This window comes from Hyperolius riggenbachi, chromosome 2 (assembly GCF_040937935.1).
Source record: "Hyperolius riggenbachi isolate aHypRig1 chromosome 2, aHypRig1.pri, whole genome shotgun sequence".
NCBI classification, from domain to species: Eukaryota; Metazoa; Chordata; class Amphibia; order Anura; family Hyperoliidae; genus Hyperolius; species Hyperolius riggenbachi.
The window spans coordinates 281834977-281855548 of NC_090647.1; the positions used below are offsets into that span (position 1 = coordinate 281834977).

The 20572-nt window shown below is 44.5% G+C and overlaps 1 protein-coding gene across 1 annotated transcript in view; it reads left to right on the forward strand.

Annotated features, from left to right (window-relative positions):
- Positions 1-20572, forward strand: part of ELOA (elongin A) — a 69273-nt gene that overhangs the window by 33859 nt on the left and 14842 nt on the right. Inside the window, exons 3-8 of the mRNA XM_068268800.1 lie at positions 2586-2698; positions 2808-3723; positions 15567-15675; positions 15758-15919; positions 16167-16264; positions 18888-19068. Of these exons, the coding sequence (XP_068124901.1) occupies positions 2586-2698; positions 2808-3723; positions 15567-15675; positions 15758-15919; positions 16167-16264; positions 18888-19068 (1579 nt within the window). The remainder of the gene's footprint in view (positions 1-2585; positions 2699-2807; positions 3724-15566; positions 15676-15757; positions 15920-16166; positions 16265-18887; positions 19069-20572) is intronic.

The window sequence follows — 20572 nt, forward strand, 5'->3', positions numbered from 1 at the left end:
GGTGCTAAATTGTAAGCACCCCTGTAAAGCCTACAGGTGCTCATAGGACTTTGGGCCCCTTAGCGCACCTAGGCTGCAAAAAAAAGTGTCACACCCAAGTGGTATCGCCGTACTCAGGAGAAGTAGTATAATGTGTTTTGGGGTGTATTTTTAAACATACCCATGCTGGGTGGAAGAAATATCTCTGCAAATTAGATTTTTTTTAATTTTTTTTCAACACACAATTGTCCATTTACAGAGATATGTTGTGCACAGTGGCATCCTCCATTAAAAGGGCACTATGGCGAAAAATTGTAAAATTTTAAATATGTGCAAACATAAACAAATAAGTACGTTTTTCCAGAGTAAAATGAGCCATAAATTACTTTTCTTCTATGTTGCTGTCACTTACAGTAGGTAGTAGAAATCTGACAGAAGCGACAGGTTTTGGACTAGTCCATATCTTCATAGGGGATTCTCAGCAAGGCTTTTAATCTTTATAAAGATATTCCCTAAAAAGGATTTAAACAATGATGCTGGCCAGCTTCCCTGCTCCCTACAGTTTTTTGGCAGTTGGACAGAGCAACTGCCATTCACTAAGTGCTTTTGAAAATAAATGAATCCCCCCATGAAGAGATGGACTAGTTCAAAACCTGTCACTTCTGTCAGATTTCTACTACCTACTGTAAGGGACAGCAACATGGGAGAAAGGTAATTTATGGCTCATTTTACTCTGGAAAAAATGTATTTCTTATTTGTATATGTTTGCACATTTTTACAGTTTTTCGCCATAGTGCCCCTTTAAGCACTGACAAGGGTAGAGGAGTCCCCATTCTGCCATTGATTACCAAAGAATATGTAGGCTCCTTAGAAACATAGGGCTTGATTCACAAAGCGGTGCTAACCCAGTTAGCACGCCATAACCATTGTACCACGCTGGTGAAAAGCCAGTTTAGGCGTGATAAGTTTAGATAAGTTTAGATCGTGCGCAAAGTCCCGCTCGCAAAGCAGCGCCATTAAACTCTATGCGAAGTGCACCAGACTTTGCTAGCTAGCAGTTGGTGCTTAAACTTATCATGCCTAAACTTATCATGCCTAAACTTACCACACCTAAACTGAGTTTAGGCGTGATAAAGGGCTTTTCACCAGGGTGCTAACTGTTAGCACCGCTTTGTGAATCAAGCCTATAGTGTTTTGAAATAATGACGTTGTTTTGGTCTCATCCTCTTAGACTACCTGACCTTTTTTTTTCTCCCAGAAAATTAAGCCAAAAGTTAAAGATTGTCTTATTCACATATGAAGGCAAGAATACAGGGGGGCCTCTTGCTAAGTGCACAATGAAAGTGTGCCTGTAACCATAGTTACATCTCCTGGTTTCGGGAGCCATCCTTAAAGGACCACCTTTGGGGTAGCTGAAAATTAAGTGATTCGAGGGAGTGGTCCTTTAAGGCTGCTTTCACAGTGGGACGTTACAGGTGCACGTTAGTACAGCCTGTAACGCTCCTCCAACGCACAGCAATGTAACACAAGTGGGCTGTTCACACTGCCCACGTTGCATTACATGTAACGCTGCACGTTGTAGTGAGAGTGCAGCATGCTGTGCGTTCGTTAGACTGTTTGCACATGCTCAGTGGGGGGCGGAGAGGAGGCGGGGAGATGCCGCTACAGTAGCCGCGCACATGGCTACTTAATATGCACTGCACTGGCGGCCGCTGATTGGCCGGCGGGACCACGTGATGCGGAGTGTCTGGCTCCGCATCACGTGGTCCCGCCGGCCAATCAGCGCCACTCTGGGAGACCTTATGTGGATAGAGCCGCCTAACGCGGCTCACTCGAACGTCCTCTCCCGCACCACCATGCGTTGCATTAGGGGCACGTTATGCGACCATAACGTCCCCTAAAACGCAACGTCTTAGTGTGTAAGTAGCCTAAATCTCACCTACAGGTTTTATCTTCCCCCATGTGCTCCAGGGCTTCACTGCGGTCACACGGCGGCAAACTCCAGAGCTCTAGCATTCTAAACTGTAAGGGACACTGTTGCTGGATAGGTAACTATTGATACAGGCATGCTTTCAACGTGCTCTGCAGCTAATTCATGCGTCCAATGCATGCTCTGCATGGGGGCAAGAGCAAGGCATTGGGGCTGAGCTCATCTTAGGGTCACACATATTTCCAGATTATTATTTTTTTATGGAAAATATTGCATATGGGCATTTCTGAGAGTATATACAGTACCCTATAATGGTTGTCTTCTTCATTGGGAGACCAATTCTTTTATATATACTTCACCACTGACTTATTAGTGTTTTCCCATTTGGGTGTCTTTTTTTTTTTTCTTTCATTGCTCTATGTATAGACTTTTAATCTGCAGCAGGAAGCAGCTATTTTTTCATAGTGTCCAGCCTTCTGGCCTTATAGCACAGCAGTCATACTATGTCCCCCAGTGAATTCAAGGAGAAAATAGTTTAATGTAAAGATAATAAACCATACTCTGCTTTGTTTTTATCCACAGCAAACTTTACACTTTTATATGTATCATGAAAAAGCCAATGTTTGAGCTGAGTAATATAACATACGTGTATGTATATATTTTTTTTTAAATGTAGGACACTGGAATAGGCAAGACGGTTAATGCATTGCGAAAGCATGAAGTGGTAGGAGAACTAGCCAAAAACTTGGTTGCACAATGGAAGAAATTAGTCCCACAGGAGATCCCAAAGTAAGAAAGATTTTATATAGAAATAACTGGTAGCTGCTGCAATGTTATGTAGGTTTCTACAACCAGACCAGTGTTTTATTTCTACTTTCCTGTATATTTGTCCATGTAGAACCAACGAACCCGAGGAGCATGAGCACGATAAAAGCAGTTTTAGAAAAAGGCTTAGATCTCCATCACCTGAGGAAGACCATATTGAATATGAAGATGAGCTTGAAGAGAGTTATAGGTCCTATGGAGAATCCGGAAAAGAGCAATTTTCAGATAATGGGGATTCTGAAGACGGCAGAGGATATTCTCCTACACCTACTTATAGCCCACCAAGTATATCCAGGGACAGAAGCCTCCACAAGCTTAGCAAAGAGCAGAAGTCATCCCATAAAGAAAAACACAGATCTGAGACTAAAGCTCATAACACAGAAAAAAGGAAAGACAAAATGTCCTCAAAGGAAACCGAGGATTTTCCAAGCTATTCTGGAAGCAGCCGGGAGAAGCTTTCTCCTCCAGAGAACAGAGAGCACTCCCATAAAAAGGAAAAACACAGGCACAATGTTTCAAAAAGTGAACTAGAAAATGCATTAGAAACTAAAAAACAAAAACATCATGACAAACTTAAATCCGACAAATCTAAAATAGATATGCCGTCCTCAGAGAGACGAAAACCATCGGAAAAAGATCAAGAGTCCTCACACAGGGACAAACCAGAGAAAAAAAAAGCTAAAATAAAACCAGGAGAAACAGAGGCAACTGAAAAAAAATCGATCAAACTCTCCCTTCCTCCAGTAGACCCTGACTTGGAAGATGTATATGAGAAACCAACTATGTCTTTTGAATCTTATCTGAGTTATGACCAGAACCAGGTCAAAAGGAAGAAACCAGCTCCAAAGCCGGTAGCAAGCGTACCTGAAAAGAAGAACAACAAAAAGAGTGAGAGCAAATCAGAGAGAAAAGAGGTTTCCAAACACAAATCTAAGTCAGAATCTGACAAAAGGAGCAAAAAAGAAGCCACATCAACCATTTTCAGCAAGGTGAGATCATTAATGTTACAATATTGCTGTTCTACTTTGATTTGCCTGTGAGGGCCCGTTTCCACTAGGCCGGAAACCGCCGCAATTCCGCAGAGTTTCCCCGCACATGAATCGCACGGGGAAACTCTGCCATAGGGGAGAATGGCGCCGCCGGCGGAATCGCTTGCTGTAGCGATTCGGCCGGAGCCCCCTGCAGAATTCGCAGCGGAGGATGCGAATCCCATAGCCGTGCATGGCACAGCTGATGGGATTTGCCTGCGATCCCGCCCACCCGCTCAGTGCCGGCGTGCGTCTCGCAGACGCACGCCGCACTAGTGGAAACGAGCCCAAAAAGTATAGGTAGTCCCCAACTTATGAATGTCTGACAATACGAATGGCCTGAAAATGTGAAATGTTATTCTGTGGGAACAAGTGAATTTTTTTTCCCAAAAAAGTGTAGTGTTTTTTTAATAAAATGAAAAAAAAAATCAAGCAACAAAAATGTTTTTTAAACCGGTAAAATGACATTTTTCTGAAGTACACTGAGCACACGGGGACAGAGGGGGAGACTGAAGGCATGGGGGACCAGAGGTGACACAGAAGGTACAGTGGACAGAGATGACACAGTGTTTCGACTTAAAGAGAACCTGTACTGAGTAAAAATATTTAAAATAAACACATGAGGTAACTTCAAATGAACATTACATAGTTACCTTGCCATCAGTTCCTCTCAGAAGCGCACCATTTTCTTCTGACAATAATCCCTTCCACTTCTGACAATATTTTGTCAGATCTGAAATATATCAGTTGCTGTCAGTAAAATATCAGTTGCTGTCAGTTATAGCTGAGAGGAAAACTGATGTACCAGGTAATGTCCATTTTTCCCTATGGCCCAAGTGGGCAATGTTACAGTTTAACTGTGTGCTGACCAGAAAGCTGTTATGGGTAATGCCCATTTTCAAAATGGAGGACGGAAAATTCCCTTGATCGCAGTGAACAAACAGGACGTGGGACAGGAGAAAGACACTGAGGAGTAGACTACATGGAAGGTAAGTATGACTTGTGTATGCTTATTTTGATTTAAATTTTCAGTTCAGGTTTTCTTTAAGAACAGATTCAGGTTAAGAACAAACCTATAATCCCTATCTCGATCATTAACTGGGGATTACCTGTACACATTTATCAATCAGATATCCTACTATATTAGTCCTGACTGTTCAATGTGAACTTAGGGCATCATTTAACAACTGTTTCAAGTTCATAGCATACAGTCATGGTTTGCTGTTAACCTACACTCACTGTGAGGACCATTTTGTGGGAGTTGTGTGGCATTCAACATATTTACTTGATCTTTTCCACGTAGGATCAGCTGACCGTGGCCATGACCTTGTAGCGGGAGGTGTGCAGGGTCATGGGTGGGATCAAGTGTACATGAACTTAGCAGTGGTGTAACTTAAATACCATAAATACACAGCATTTCACATATTTAGGAATAGTCCTCTCACATGGCTTCTGTCTTATCCTCGACTGGCCTGCGGTGGTGATGCTATGGTGGCATGGCTGGCAGTGATGCTGAGGCCTGGCTGGTGGTAATATTGTGCTAACCTGGCTGGCAGTTATGCTGCAGTGATGCTGGCCTGGCGTTGATTCTGCGCTCAGGGCTGACTGGCATGCTATGTAAGGATCCACAAGTGCCCACCAGCAGCAGGGTCAGATTTGTACATTTTACCACCCACGGCCCACTATCACCAGTCACCGCCTAACAGCAGCGTGCTGCAGAGGATGTCTGTGCTATATTAATACATAATAATAATAATAATAATAAGGTAGGGTATAAGACTATGACTATGGTAGGGATTAGATTCTGAGCACAGTCTGTGACATGGCTATGTACTCTGTAAAGTGCTGCAGAGGATGTCAGTGCTATAGAAATACAAAGTAATAATGTGGTAGGATATTATGCTGGGCATGCACGGTACATTTTGTACCGTGTAATCGAGCATCTGGCTCGATTCCAGCACGTCCCCGCGGGTGGCTTCTTATCTTCCGCTCGTTTATTCTTTTGTCCTGTCCGCCGGTATCGAGCGCGGAACCGATCCGGCGGGGCATCGGACACGCCGGAAATTATCAATCGAGCCATCAGCGGCTCGATTACACGGTACAAAACGTACCGTGTATGCCCAGCAGAAGACTATGACAATGGTAGGATTAGATTGTGAGCTCCACAGAGGACAGTCAGTGACATGACTATGTACTCTTTAAAGTGCTGCAGAAGATGCCAGTGCTATATACACTCACCTAAAGGATTATTAGGAACACCATATTAATACGGTGTTTGACCCCCTTTTGCCTTCAGAACTGCCTTCATTCTACGTGGCATTGATTCAACAAAGTGCTGAAAGCATTCTTTAGAAATGTTGGCCCATGTTAATAGGATAGCATCTTGCAGCTGATGGAGATTTGTGGGATGCACATCCAGGGCACGAAGCTACCGTTCCACCACATCCCAAAGGTGCTCTATTGGGTTGAGATCTGGTGACTGTGGGGGCCATTTTACTACAGTAAACCTATTGTCATGTTCAAGAAACCATTTTGAAATGATTCAAGCTTTGTGACATGGTGCATTATCCTGCTTGAAGTAGCAATCAAAGGATGGGTACATGGTGGTCATGAAGGGATGGACATGGTCAGAAACAATGCGCAAGTAGCCCGTGGCATTTAAACTATTCCCAATTGGCACTAAGGGGCCTAAAGTGTGCCAAGAAAACATCCCCCACACCATTACACCACCACCACCCGCCTGCACAGTGGTAACAAGGCATGATGGATCCATGTTCTCATTCTGTTTACGCCAAATTCTGACTATCGAGACTCATCAGACCAGGCAACATTTTTCCAGTCTTCAACTGGTGAATTTTGGTGAGCTCGTGCAAATTGTAGCCTCTTTTACCTATTTGTAGTGGAGATGAGTGGTACCCGGTGGGGTCTTCTGCTATTGTAGCCCACAGCCTCAAGGTAGTGCGTGTTGTGGCTTCACAAATTCCTTGCTGCATACCTGGGTTGTAACTAGTGGTTATTTCAGTCAACGTTGCTCTTCTATCAGCTTGAATCTGTCGGCCCATTCTCCTCTGACCTCTAGCATCAACAAGGCATTTTTCGCCCACAGGACTGCCGCATACTGGATGTTTTTCCTTTTTCACACCATTTTTTGTAAACCCTAGAAATGGTTGTGCATCAAAAGCCCAGTAACTGAGCAGATTGTGAAATACTCAGACCGGCAAATTGCTTTAAAGAGACTCTGAAGCGAAAATAAATCTCGCTTCAGAGCTCATAGCCCCTGCTAAACCGCCGCTATAGCGCCGCTAAACGGGGGTCCCTTCACCCCCAAATGCGACACTTGGTCGCAGACTTGGTCGCTCCTGGAGGCAGGGCTAACGGCTGCAGCCCTGCCTCAAGTCACGTCTATCAGCGGCGCATCGCCGCCTCTCCCCCGCCCCCCGCCCCTCTCAGTGAAGGAAGACTGAGAGGGGCGGGGGAGAGGCGGAGATACGCGTTGACAGACGCGCGTGGGGCAGGGCTGCGGCGGTTAGCCCTGCCCCAACCAGGAAGCGCTCCCCCGCTGAAACGAGGGGATTTGGGGGATCAGGGACCCCCGTTAAGCCGCGGGATAGCGGCGGTTTAGCAGGGGCACACGTGCCCCTGCTATCTATGAGGTCTGAAGCGAGATTTATTCTCGCTTCAGACTCTCTTTAATCACCTTTTTTTTCCCATTCTGACATTCAGTTTGGAGTTCAGGAGATTGTCTTGACCAGGACCACACCCCTAAATGCATTGAAGCAATTGCCATGTGATTGGTTGATTAGATAATTGCATTAATGAGAAATTGAACAGGTGTTCCTAATAATCCTTTAGGTGAGTGTAAATACATAATAATAATATGGTAGGACATTAGACTATGGTAGGATTAGATTGTGAGCTCCTCTGAGGATAGTCAGTAACTTGACTATGTACTCTGTAAAGTGCTGCAGGAGATGTCAGGGCTATATAAGTACATATTAATAATATGGTAGGACATTACAGTATGGCTATGGTAGGGATAAGAAAATTGTTGCTATGGGGCCTGGAGGACTGTAGATAAGCTCCTGGAGAGTGAAGGGGAGAAGTGGAAGATATGAGAGAAAAGAGAGGGAGAGAGAGCACAAGAGGGAAGGGGGAGAGCACAAAATGGAGGAGGTATATGAAAATGGGGAGCAAAAGAAGGGAGGGTATGAAAACAGAGGGGGGTACAAGAAGGAAGGAAGGCATAGAAAAACAGAGAGGGGGACAGCTCAAGATGGTAGGGGGGGACAGTTTTACCTCCAGGCATGTGGGATGTACACAGGATTCAGCACAGCAGTCTGCCTGTGCATGCTGAATGTCCCTCCAGCAGGAAGCTCCTCTCTGGCCGGTGTCCTCTTCCCGGGATCTGTGTCTCTTTGCGGGGGGGGGGGGGGGTGTCCAATGTTACAGCAGAGGGAAGAGATGACAGAAAAGCCATGGAAGCAGCATCACAGCTCCAGCTGAAATGGAGGTTTTACATTCAAATAAGGAGCTGCACATGGCAGGAGAGGTTCTCCTCCCACATTGGCTGCCTGGCCCCATGTGACTCCCATTGGCTTGAAGCATCCATCCTCTGCACGCTGCAGCCATGGCAATAGCAGGGACGCTGCTGACCCCCGAACATCCAGACCACTGCCAGCTCCGTGGGCACACTGAACCCCCATATCCGGAGCACTCCCAAAAAATTACTGGGCCTAAGCCCCTAGCGATGCGCATGCTTGATATATATCTCCCATGCTTCTTTTGGTCCTTCCTTAACCGTAACTCTTCTGTGGGATTGGGCCAGGCTGGTGCTTCTTGCATGTATCAGTGACCCTTGAGCGCCAATGACCCTGTCACAAACTCAACAGTTGTCCTTCCTCCTTTTGCTAGGTATTAACCACTACATATTGGGAAGTCTTTGTAAACCTGTTGGTTTGGAGATGCTCTGACCCAGTCATATAACCTTCATAATTTGGCTCTTGACAAATTTATTGAGAGTACTACCTTTGCCCAATTCCCCTCCTTACGAAACATCACCTTCAAGATCTGACTGTTTAATTCCTGCCTAATATCTCCCATCCTTTAATAGACAGGTTCCATTATAGTAAGTTAATTAATGTTTTAAAGGACCATTTAAAATACATGTGAACACATGCAAATAAGAAATAATGTTTCTTCCAGTGTAAAATGAGCTATAAATTACTTTTCTCCTCTGTTGCTGTTGCTTACAGTAGTAGTGCTATGGACTAATTATTCTCTTCATGGGGATTCTCAGCATGGCCTTTATTCTTTATACACTACCTCTAAACCATCTAAACTTTAGATAATATATATAGACAAGTTACTTGTTCGTTTTTCATCTCGGATACGCTTTAAAGGTCTTTATATGCTTTAAAGATCTTTAAGTAACAAGTGCAGCATCCTCCCTGATGGAGGTGTGTTTTGAACAGAATATTGCACAATAGCTAAATAATGCTTGTGGACTAGGATACAGGAATAATTAACCCTAATAGGATACGAGGGGGACTTTTATGTATCTGAAGAGTGAAGTGCAATAGATGTTGTTGCGTTTTCTTTTCCAGGTTTTTTTTAGAAAGGAATTTTTTATATATATCCATTGCATTTTCCATCATTTTTTCTACCTAAAAGGGGACACCAGGGGCTCATTTTGCATGAAAGGTATTATGAATGAAGGAATGAATGGGTACACATGTGAAATAGATGGTTGAATATCTATTAAGAGTTACATAAACCCATAGAAAGTGATTTTTTTTAATCAATAAAGGAATCTGTATTATACTGAGTGCTCCCTAATAGTTATTTTATTTTTAGTGTAGTAAAATGTTTCATGTTCAGTCAATTATGCCTGTGCTGTACATGAGTTATAGGAATGCAACAATGTAAATAGGAATAGACCAAGTGTGCACACTTTTCGTTAGTGACTTTTATTAATTTCAGCATTACATGAGATATTTTAACAATGCATGAAATAAATACTATCTATCCTAAGCCATGAGATGAGGAATTGACTGTAGTGATTGGATTTCACAACTTAAATCATGTTGTCTTATGTTTATATATGTAAGCTACAAGCTACAAACTGTGTTGGGTGGATTCTTAATAGACTCTGTCACAGGAGCCCTGGTGGTCAGACCGCAAATGGCCTTCCAAACGGTGCCAGCGCACGGATCGTGCGAACTCTGGTCGCAGTCAATGCGCAGGAACCGTTGGGACAAACCGCAGACAAACCAGAAGGGAGCCTGTGAGATGTGGGTAATTACAACTCACACACGATTCAGGGTATAACTGCCACCACCACGGGTAGAAGCCCGTGGACCCGACTGCCTGACTGATCCTGCGAATAAAAACGGTTAAAACACGCTGTATTCTGTCTAGCCAAAAACAACCAATAGTAACGTCTCTTCAGAGGTCTGGTTCAGTTGTGTGCGTGCTGAATAGTAGGGTAGCTAGAACAACAACTGACGATAGCGTCGGTTTATTGAAAGCAATATAAATAATTAATATATACAGACAATTATTAAAATCAACAATTATTAAAACAGTAGTAGCCAGTATAAAAAAGTAAAAGGGAGAAAATACTTAGGGTTTGTGGAAATATGTCCTTTTGTGGGAAGAATCATAAAGTCCAAGCAAAACGGTTTCAAGTTCTGCAAAGTTCTTTGTTCCAGAGATACATTCAAAGTTCAGCAAGTTTTAAAATCCAAACAAAATGGAGGATGTCCTTTGTTTCAATTCAGACAAGATGGCCGCCAACCATGTGTCCTCTGGCTGGCAGCATGCTCTCAGGAAGATGGAATGGGAGGACTAATTTGCCCGGGCAGCTCATTCACTTTTAATGGAGCTGAGTTCAGAGGCGGGCTTCCAGGGTCGGCCCCCAGGCCGGACTATGGTAATCACATCTGGGGCAGGGGCCTCTACAAGCCCTCATAACCCTGACACTTCTCTAGACAGACCTGCGCGGCCGGCACACAAATAATAATTACATATTCTCGATCCCTAGAACCTACCGATTAATATGATATCAAACTTGGGCATGTTTGCATGCCCGGTTAAAAAATGGTGGAATTCCCAGAGTTCTGGTTATTCCAGTGGCCCAAATTTAATATCAAAATACTCACAAGATCCGGACCAGCAGAATGATATAACTTTCACATTTCTCACCTGAACGGTATTGCTTAAACATGCTCAAAATCCTAAACTCCATGCTTTCTTATTCTGCCTATATGGCTCCGGCCAGTCTAGGGCAAAGCAGGTTTTTGAATAGCCCCCTGCTGTGAGCTCATCCTGTCTTTTCCCAAAAGGCAGAGTGGGCTCTTTGCTGGCTAATTAACATCTAGGTGTCACCTGGTTCCCAGAACAGAAAGGGGAATTCATGCCTCCATGTTATTCTGCCTTCCACAGGGAATATGTCCAAGCTAATTAACACCTCCCCCCAGGCTCTTACTCAGTTAAGACAAATCCCCCAGCTGTTCCTAGGCAGAGGGAGACTGCTTTGGCTCACGGGAACAGATCTCTGGATTTAGAACACCTCCAGGCTTGGGTCGCTTTGTAGTACTGCTGTGAGGACGCTGTCAGTTTCAGCCAACTTGCTCATGTCACACGAGGCCAGCGGCTGAAAGGTCTCGTCCCTGCGGTCAGAGGAGGGGGAGGAGGCCGGAACCCCCTCCACCTGTTCTGAGCTCGGGTTCTGAGCGGTACTGCTAGCACAGGTACACCTTCAGAAGGGCACAGACGGGCATTACTCAAATCATCGTTGCATGCATTAATGACATTGACAGGTATAGACATTTTTTCATTACAGACAGGTTGTACAGTAAACTCAGGTACAGTTACATCATAATCACAACAGACAGTCTGTACATCAAACTCAGGTGCCTTTGAAGCAGGCACTATTGAACCGGGTACCCTTGAACTGGGCACATTCGACCCACCTCCCCCTGGTGCTCCCCCAAGTGTATAAAGTACCTGGTGGTGGGTGGAGAGTCCGTCTCCTTCCGTGAGCGACAAGGCTGTCGTGGCAGGTTCGTAGTAGGACACAAGCTTGCCCAAATCAGTCCCCAGCAACACAGGGACTGAGAGATCCTTCACAACCCCAACAACCCTTTCTTGGACCCCTCCTCCCCAATCCAGCTTCACTCTCGCGTGGGCTATGTGAAAAAGGGTGCCCTCTACTCCAGTAAGGGCAAGGGATCGGCTGGAGCTGATGCTCTCCTTTGGCACAAGGTGTGAGTGAACTAACGTGATGTCAGCTCCGGTGTCCCGGAATCCGGTGACAACTTTATCGTTCACTCTAACAAGTTGCTGCTGGTCGGTTCGGTCGCGGATTTCCTTTCCGCGGGCAAACAGGACAAAATCTGATGATCCAGGCTGTGGTTCGCTGGCTGGTTGCCTCTGCTGTGGGTGAGGTACAGGTGCTGCAGGTGCTGGTGGTGTCTGTCTCCGCTCCGGACAGTCGAATTTCATGTGTCCGGGCTGGCGGCAGTAGTGACAGGTGACCTCTCCAGGGGCTGCAGGCCTGGGTGCAGCAGCTGCGCTGAGTGGCCTCTGTGGCTGATGGCTCACAGGGGCAGGAGAGTCTGCCGAGGTATTGGACTGACCTCCCCTCCAGCTGGATGGTGCGGTTCTGCGTGCATCAGGCACCCGGGTAGTCGCAAAAGTCTCAGCAAGGTCTGCAGCGACAGTTGCTGACGCCGGCTTGCGCTCTAACACAAACTGTCGTACATCAGCAGGGCAAATGTTCAGAAATTGTTCGAGGACTATCAAGTCCTCCAGGACGCCATAAGACCCTTTGGTGAGGCCTAGAGTCCACTGGCGGAGTGTGGTGAGCAAGCTGCTGACCACATCTCGGTACGAATCAGAAGACTTTTTCTGCCAGGCTCTGAACTTTTTGCGATAGGCTTCTGGCGTCAGCTGGTACTTAGTAATGATAGCGTCTTTTATAGCGGCATAATCATTATCTTTCTCCATAGGCAATTCTGCGAAAGCATCAAGCGCTTTGTAGTGCAGCAAAGGTGTCAGATGTCTGGCCCACTGGTCTTGAGACAGACGATACTGACGGCAGGCCTTTTCAAAAGACCGCAAAAACAAGTCAATGTCTGTATCTTTCTCAATATTAGCGAATTTTAATTTTGCACTTACGGGTGGTGCAGCTCCTTCAGCAGGGAGGCTGGGCGAAGAACTCCGGCTGGCCTGTTTTAGCTCATGCTGTCGTTGGCACTCCCGTTCTCGCTCAGCGGCATCCCTCTCCGCGTGGTGTTCTGCAGCAGCAGCCTTGCGTTCTGCAGATTGGCGTTCCCGCTCCTCACGGGCTTCCATGTACTGCATGTACTTTTCCAGGTCAGTCTCCATCAGCTTTCGTAATGCCTGCTGCATTACCGGGTCAGCACCCATGGACAGTCCCGTACTGGCCAGTTCCGGGCGAGTACTTTCAGAAACTCTGGGATTGGGGACCACACTGACAGCCTCCTGTGTAACTGTTAATGCAGGGCCCTCAGGATGCACAACCTCTGTACGGTCAGGATTCTCAGTCTCTGGTTCCCCTCCATTTGAGTCAGATGGGTCGGCGTCTACCTCAGCAGACACGTCCAGCCCCCGCGGTTGCTGGGTATCCCATTGAAACAAGTCATTTACCATGTCCTGTTTGTTCTTGTGAAGGGTGTCAATGCCCCGCAGCTGACAAAGATTTTCCAGGTCTGATACGGCCATGAGCTTGTAGTTCCCGGACATTTCCATGCCAAATAAAATAAAACTTTTGGGGAGGGGTACTGGCTACACAGTCTCTCTGTATATATAAAAAATATATTGCCTTCCAGCTACACCAACGAATTAGTTCGTTTCTGGATAGCGCTAGCGCTATCTTAGATACTTTTCAGCACAACACAGGTCCCAACCGCTGCCTAACACTGTCACAGGAGCCCTGGTGGTCAGACCGCAAATGGCCTTCCAAACGGTGCCAGCGCACGGATCGTGCGAACTCTGGTCGCAGTCAATGCGCAGGAACCGTTGGGACAAACCGCAGACAAACCAGAAGGGAGCCTGTGAGATATGGGTAATTACAACTCACACACGATTCAGGGTATAACTGCCACCACCACGGGTAGGGGCCCGTGGACCCGACTGCCTGACTGATCCTGCGAGTTAAAACACGCTGTATTCTGTCTAGCCAAAAACAACCAATAGTAACGTCTCTTCAGAGGTCTGGTTCAGTTGTGTGCGTGCTGAATAGTAGGGTAGCTAGAACAACAACTGACGATAGCGTCGGTTTATTGAAAGCAATATAAATAATATATACAGATAATTATTAAAATCAACAATTATTAAAACAGTAATAGCCAGTATAAAAAAATAAAAGGGAGAAAATACTTAGGGTTTGTGGAAATATGTCCTTTTGTGGGAAGAATCATAAAGTCCAAGCAAAACGGTTTCAAGTTCTGCAAAGTTCTTTGTTCCAGAGATACATTCAAAGTTCAGCAAGTTTTAAAATCCAAACAAAATGGAGGATGTCCTTTGTTTCAATTCAGACAAGATGGCCGCCAATCATGTGTCCTCTGGCTGGCAGCATGCTCTCAGGAAGATGGAATGGGAGGACTAATTTGCCCGGGCAGCTCATTCACTTTTAATGGAGCTGAGTTCAGAGGCGGGCTTCCAGAGTCGGCCCCCAGGCCGGACTATGGTAATCACATCTGGGGCAGGTCCCTCCACAAGCCCTCATAACCCTGACACTTCTCTAGACAGACCTGCGCGGCCGGCACACAAATAATAATTACATATTCTCGATCCCTAGAACCTACCGATTAATATGATATCAAACTTGGGCATGTTTGCATGCCCGGTTAAAAAACTGTGGAATTCCCAGAGTTCTGGTTATGCCAGTGGCCCAAATTTAATATCAAAATACTCACAAGATCCGGACCAGCAGAATGATATAACTTTCACGTTTCTCACCTGAACGGTATTGCTTAAACATGCTCAAAATCCTAAACTCCATGCTTTCTTATTCTGCCTATATGGCTCCGGCCAGTCTAGGGCAAAGCAGGTTTTTGAATAGCCCCCTGCTGTGAGCTCATCCTTCTTTTCCCAAAAGGCAGAGTGGGCTCTTTGCTGGCTAATTAACATCTAGGTGTCACCTGGTTCCCAGAACAGAAAGGGGAATTCATGCCTCCATGTTATTCTGCCTTCCACAGGGAATATGTCCAAGCTAATTAACACCTCCCCCCAGGCTCTTACTCAGTTAAGACAAATCCCCCAGCTGTTCCTAGGCAGAGGGAGACTGCTTTGGCTCACAGGGGAACAGATCTCTGGATTTAGAACAACACAAAAATGTCATTGTCGGATCGCTTGCACGACTGCTCAGATCCGACAGGGAGCGAGCAGGAAAGCGACTGTGAATTCTCTAGATTCACCTGCGTTTCTCACGGCTATTCCGTGACAGACTCGGTCACTCATCAGCTTTTAATCATTTGGAAATGTGATACTGCAGTTCTCATTTTATCCGTACGAAAAATCCAGTAGTAGAATACTGACCATATGTGTTCATGGACTCCATGCTATGCAGCCTTTAGCATCTATATTCATCTGCAGGGCAGAGTGTCTTGTGAGTTATAGATTGACAGGTAGAGAGTCACAAGTAACCATTTTTTGGTTGAATAGCAGAATCCTGTAAATGTACGTATTTTAGCTTATGCTGATATTTTAATGTATCATTTTATGATACTGAATTGCAAGAACATTGATTTTTTTTTGTGTGTGTTACCGTTATCCAGCTAGATGAGGTTCCTGTCTTACCCGACATTCCACTTCCTGCAATCCAGCCTAATTATCGTCCACTTCCTTCAATTGAACCTGTTCAGTTTTCTCCTCTCAAAAGGAAAGGTAACAACATTATATAAATGCAGATGAATTTGTTTTTCAGATGTATTAGTTCATTCTAACTAGTTTTTGGTGTTTCCTCCAGCTCCACTTTTATCCTTTCAAGAGGAAGATGAAGGTGCTGGATTCACTGGTCGTAGATTTAACTCCAAAATGCTGGTGTACTCTGGATCTAAGACTGCCTACTTGCCCAAGATGATGTCCCTTTATGAACAGTGTATTCGTGTTCTGGCTAATAACATAGACTGTAAGTACTGGAGGCACACTGCACACATTATACACTATACTGGAGCATTAAAGGAGTACATGAGTTGCCATTTTGCTAATGCTCATTATCAAAGTCTGGGGAACAGAAATTTTGCAGATCATAAAAAAGTTTTATTTTTAAATAAATTAGAAGTAACAACCAGCTATTCTGTTTCACGTTGCTAGTAAGTAGGATGAATTTGATCCCACAGTGGATGCAAGTTTATGTTTATACTTTTCCTTTTCAGCTATCTATGAAGTAGGAGGAGTACCGTATTCAGTGCTTGAACCAGTGTTAGAAAAGTGTACCCCAGAGCAGCTGTACCGAATTGAAGAGTATAATCATGTGAGTGTTTTTACATGTAGAGTGGCTTTGTTGTTAGTATGTCTGTGTTATATCACTAGAGTGTCTTGACTCAACCTCAGTCGGAACACTGTCCACTTAATTCATTCCAACTTTAACAATTAAGCCCATTGTAGGCAGAAACAAGAGAGACTGTTATATTACCTCTACTAAATAAATTACAAAGCTGAGAATAATCAGAGCTTAGACTACAAACCATACGCGGTAGGAGACTCGACTCCTAATATAATGAACTAGCGGTATATGATAACTAGATAAACTTAGAGAAATATAGTCTTAATATGCACTCCCTCCACCCTTCAAAGAACAGGTGTAATCTAGAGTTAAAAATATGATTCTTTTCTAAAGACTTTGCCTTTAGTATAGTTGTCTACGTGCATCGGGACTCCAATGCATCATGCTAACATCACAATAGGTTACAAGTGCCGTTTGGATCCAGGCAATCTTCTCTTGGGAAGCTTTTTGGATTCATCTAACTTGTTGCATAACTGGCACCATATTTGCTCAAGTTGCCACACTAGGGCTGCAAAACAGCAGGAATGCTTTTCTGGGAGTATGACATTAAATTATCAGGTTGTTTAGTATTCTGTTTTGGTGTGCTCACTTGCCCCATAGTTTTAGCTCAATAGGTGTATATGTTTTAGTGTATATGTTTTAGTGGATATTTTTAGGCTTCTGTATATGTAAAATTTTCAGCTTCCGGATAAGAAGAAAAATCAATCTAATATCCCTTGGGGTATACTAAGTTCAGCTGAGGGAGATAAATGTTGAAGTGCTGCAAATCTAGTCTCTCCAGATCTGTTCCATAATGTCTTGGTGAAAATGTCACCCAGTGTGGGTCTCCAGCATCTTCCTCTATTGCTCGGCTCACCAAGGCTATCAGAGTAGTCTACTGATGTGATGCTGTCTAGCTGCAAATTAGAAGCATGGGCTTTTATTTTTTAATGTGGCTGAAATCACTGCTGGATCCAGGCAGAGCTTTTATATTAGCTCCTTCAAACCTGGTGAACGAGCTACTTTGGAGAAGGCGGTAACTGTGCGGCCACCTTACCTGATATCCCGTTGGTCATAAGTAGTGCAGGATATGCAGAGTGGTTGCAGTGCCTTGGAGTGCAGCCCGTTCAACCATAGCTCCCAACTTTCCCTTTTTCTGAGGAATACTCCTTCTTTATGATCCAGATTCCTCTGTCTCTCATCATTTGTCCTTCTTTCAGGATTGATGTACAGATCTATGTATTTTTATACAGGTACTCTGTTGGAGGTGCCCTAATAATTCTAATAACAGGTTGGTATATCTTGGAGTGTATGGCTCTTACCTTCTTAAGGACAAACCACAAAGGTAAGAGTACTTTTTTTATTCGTGCACATAAGACAGACAAAGCGTTTAACGGGTGCAAAAAGTGCCTTAGCTGCAGTATAACACGAACGTGAGTACCTCTCTAAGTTAGGCGCTCACATCTGTGCTATACTGCTGCTAAGGCACTTTTGTATTGACCTGAGGAAGCGGGCCAGTACCCATAAAATGCTTTGTCTGTGTTGTGTGCATGAATAAAATGTACACTTACCTTTGTGGTTTGTCCTTAAGGAGGTAAGATCCATACACTCCGAGATATACCAATCTATTAATTGAATTATTAGGGCATCTACAACAATCTTAAAGCGGTTTAAAACTCTGACAAAATTTTCAACAAAAATGTGTTTTCCTACTTTTTATAACCCATACAATTATCATATTTGCTTTTGTGCACAAGTATTAATATTCATTTAGATATTATAACTTCCCAAAGTTCAGTTAATTTACTTTGAAAGCTGCCGGTGCATTTTATTTATAACTGTTGTCGTTCTGCTGTAAATGCTGCCAGCAGTTATTTCTGATCTGTTTTTCACTTCAGCACTCAGCAGCTGAAGTCCTGCACAGCCAGAGAATGTTTACATAAATGTATCAAGTAAAGAATTTGTACACAAGATAAGATTATAAGCAGTTGGGATGCGGGTTCTCCCTGCAGAAGAAAGAGTCAGCCCTGTGATGTAATCCTTTGAATGCTGTTTTACTTAAAAAAAAAAATATTGTGTTAGTATATTATATGCTGTAAATAATCTTTTAGAGCAAAGAAGAAATTCTGGGTTATATTCCGCTTTAAATTAGCCTAACCCTTTGGGGTTTCACATTGCAAGCACTAGTGTATGCAACAAAATCCAAGGAGTGTGACTGACCAGAGCATGCTCAGTGGACTTGGAATACCGAGAGGGAACGGTTATTTTCTCGTAGGCCTGAATGTGGTTGCAGATTGTTGCATCCTACCCTGGTGAGTATAACGCTTACATTGTTATATACCAACTCTTAAAAAATGATACTGCACCATTGGGCTCCTGACCCTGGGAGACCAGTGCAGAGGCTCGTCATGTGGGTGACAGAGGCCAGTCGTGTAGTGGATGAGTCCCGGAGTGCTGGGGCTCTCACAAAGTGCAGCTGCCAGCTATTACAGCTAGAATATGCTCCTGAACATACTTGATTGACAAGCAGCATGATTTTCTCTATACAAATGCCTGATTTTTGCCACAACCTCGATTGACAAATGCCTTCACCTAACTGGTTTCGTCATAGGTTTTAGTGGAAGACACAGACTTGTTATGGAAGAACCATTGTCAGCGAGACTTCAAAAAAGAGTCTCCAGCGGAGTACGAGTCATGGAGGGAACTTTACCTTCGTCTACAAGATGCCAGAGAAAGGAGACTGCAAGCCTTGACTGAGAACATTCGCTCATCTCATGCAAACAAACCAAAAGGTAAAATTTTTGATCAGTGCAAACATTTCAAATGGGAAAGTACGCATCATGCACTGCCAGAATATCTAGCCAAACAAGCCAGCTCCTGCTTATTTTGCTCGACATTTTGGCACTGTGTGACCTGAGGAAGTTGGGAAAAAGCCACAAAAATAGTTTTATTCTGTGCACAGTAATTGTAGCCATATTGCCAAGTAAGTTCTCTTTACTTTCGCATTTTAAAGGTTTATTGACAAGACAAGACGCAGAACATTTATATCACACTTTTTTCCTGACGGATTCAACGTGCTACCAGGATCATCAGGGAGTCATTGCCAAATACTCCTTACTGTTTTACATATTGGCTTGAACTGGGATTCTAACCCTGGTCAAAGGCTCAAATCCCAAATCGAAGGCCACAGCCTTACTATCCAGTGTATAGTTGTGATCCCCAACGTTTTATATGCATCTGTACAGGCTGATACATTGATTGGCACCTGTACTCACGGAGATCCCTGTAGCACTTTGAGCACATCCAGCGTGTCAGCTAGATAAGAGCTAATGGTGTATAGAAAAGGCTGCAGGAGGCGGTTTAGGTACTGATAGATATCCTCTTTGACTGCTTGCCGACCGCTTCACGCCAACAGGCGTGAACGCGGCGGCAGCCCCAGGCCCACTCCACGCTGATTGGCGTGAATGGCCTGGAATGGTGATTGCAGGAGAGGGCGGCGCACTGATGTGCATGCATCTCTATTTGGAAGGCGGAGCTCCATTCCGCCTTCAGTCCCCCAGCGGCAATCGCCACCGTCTTTTAACATTGTACAGCACTGCGATCTACAGCAGTGCTATACCGGGGACAGCCGTGTGAAACGGCTGTCCCCCTGGCAGGCACAAAAGTGATCGGCTGTCATAGGCATGAAGCCGATCACGCTGATTGGCTGGTGGCGAGAGGGATATAAAATAAATTAAAAAAAATAAGCAAATTTATGAAGAGAAAAAAAAAATCAAATATTTATGGAAAGAAAATAAACATTGGGGGAGCGATCAGACCCCACTAACAGAGAGCTCTGTTGGTGGGGAGAAAAGGGGGGGGGGATTACTTGTGTGCTGAGTTGTGCGGCCCTGCAGCCTTAAAGCTGCATTGGCCTATTTGGTAAAAAATGGCCTTGTCACTAGGGGGATTAACACCACGCTCCTCAAGTGGTTAAATCAGCAGGGTCAGCCATACTATGCCAGGAAAAAGAACACATATATAAGCAGATAATCTACTTGTTCTACTTACATAACAGATGTATTGTACTGTCCAAGCTTTGATTGAATTGTGAATTTTATATAGTATATAAAGATAATTGTTCCTGGCATTTGCCATTCTGGTTCCCTCTTAATGAAGCCCATCCTGATGTTATTTCCTCCCTTATTTGTCCCCCCCCCCCCCCCCCCCCCCCAGAATCTGCACTAGCTCGCTTGCTTTGTAAACATGTGAGCACAGCAAGATCAGATTCCAGCCTCATGTCACACTGAACTGCCC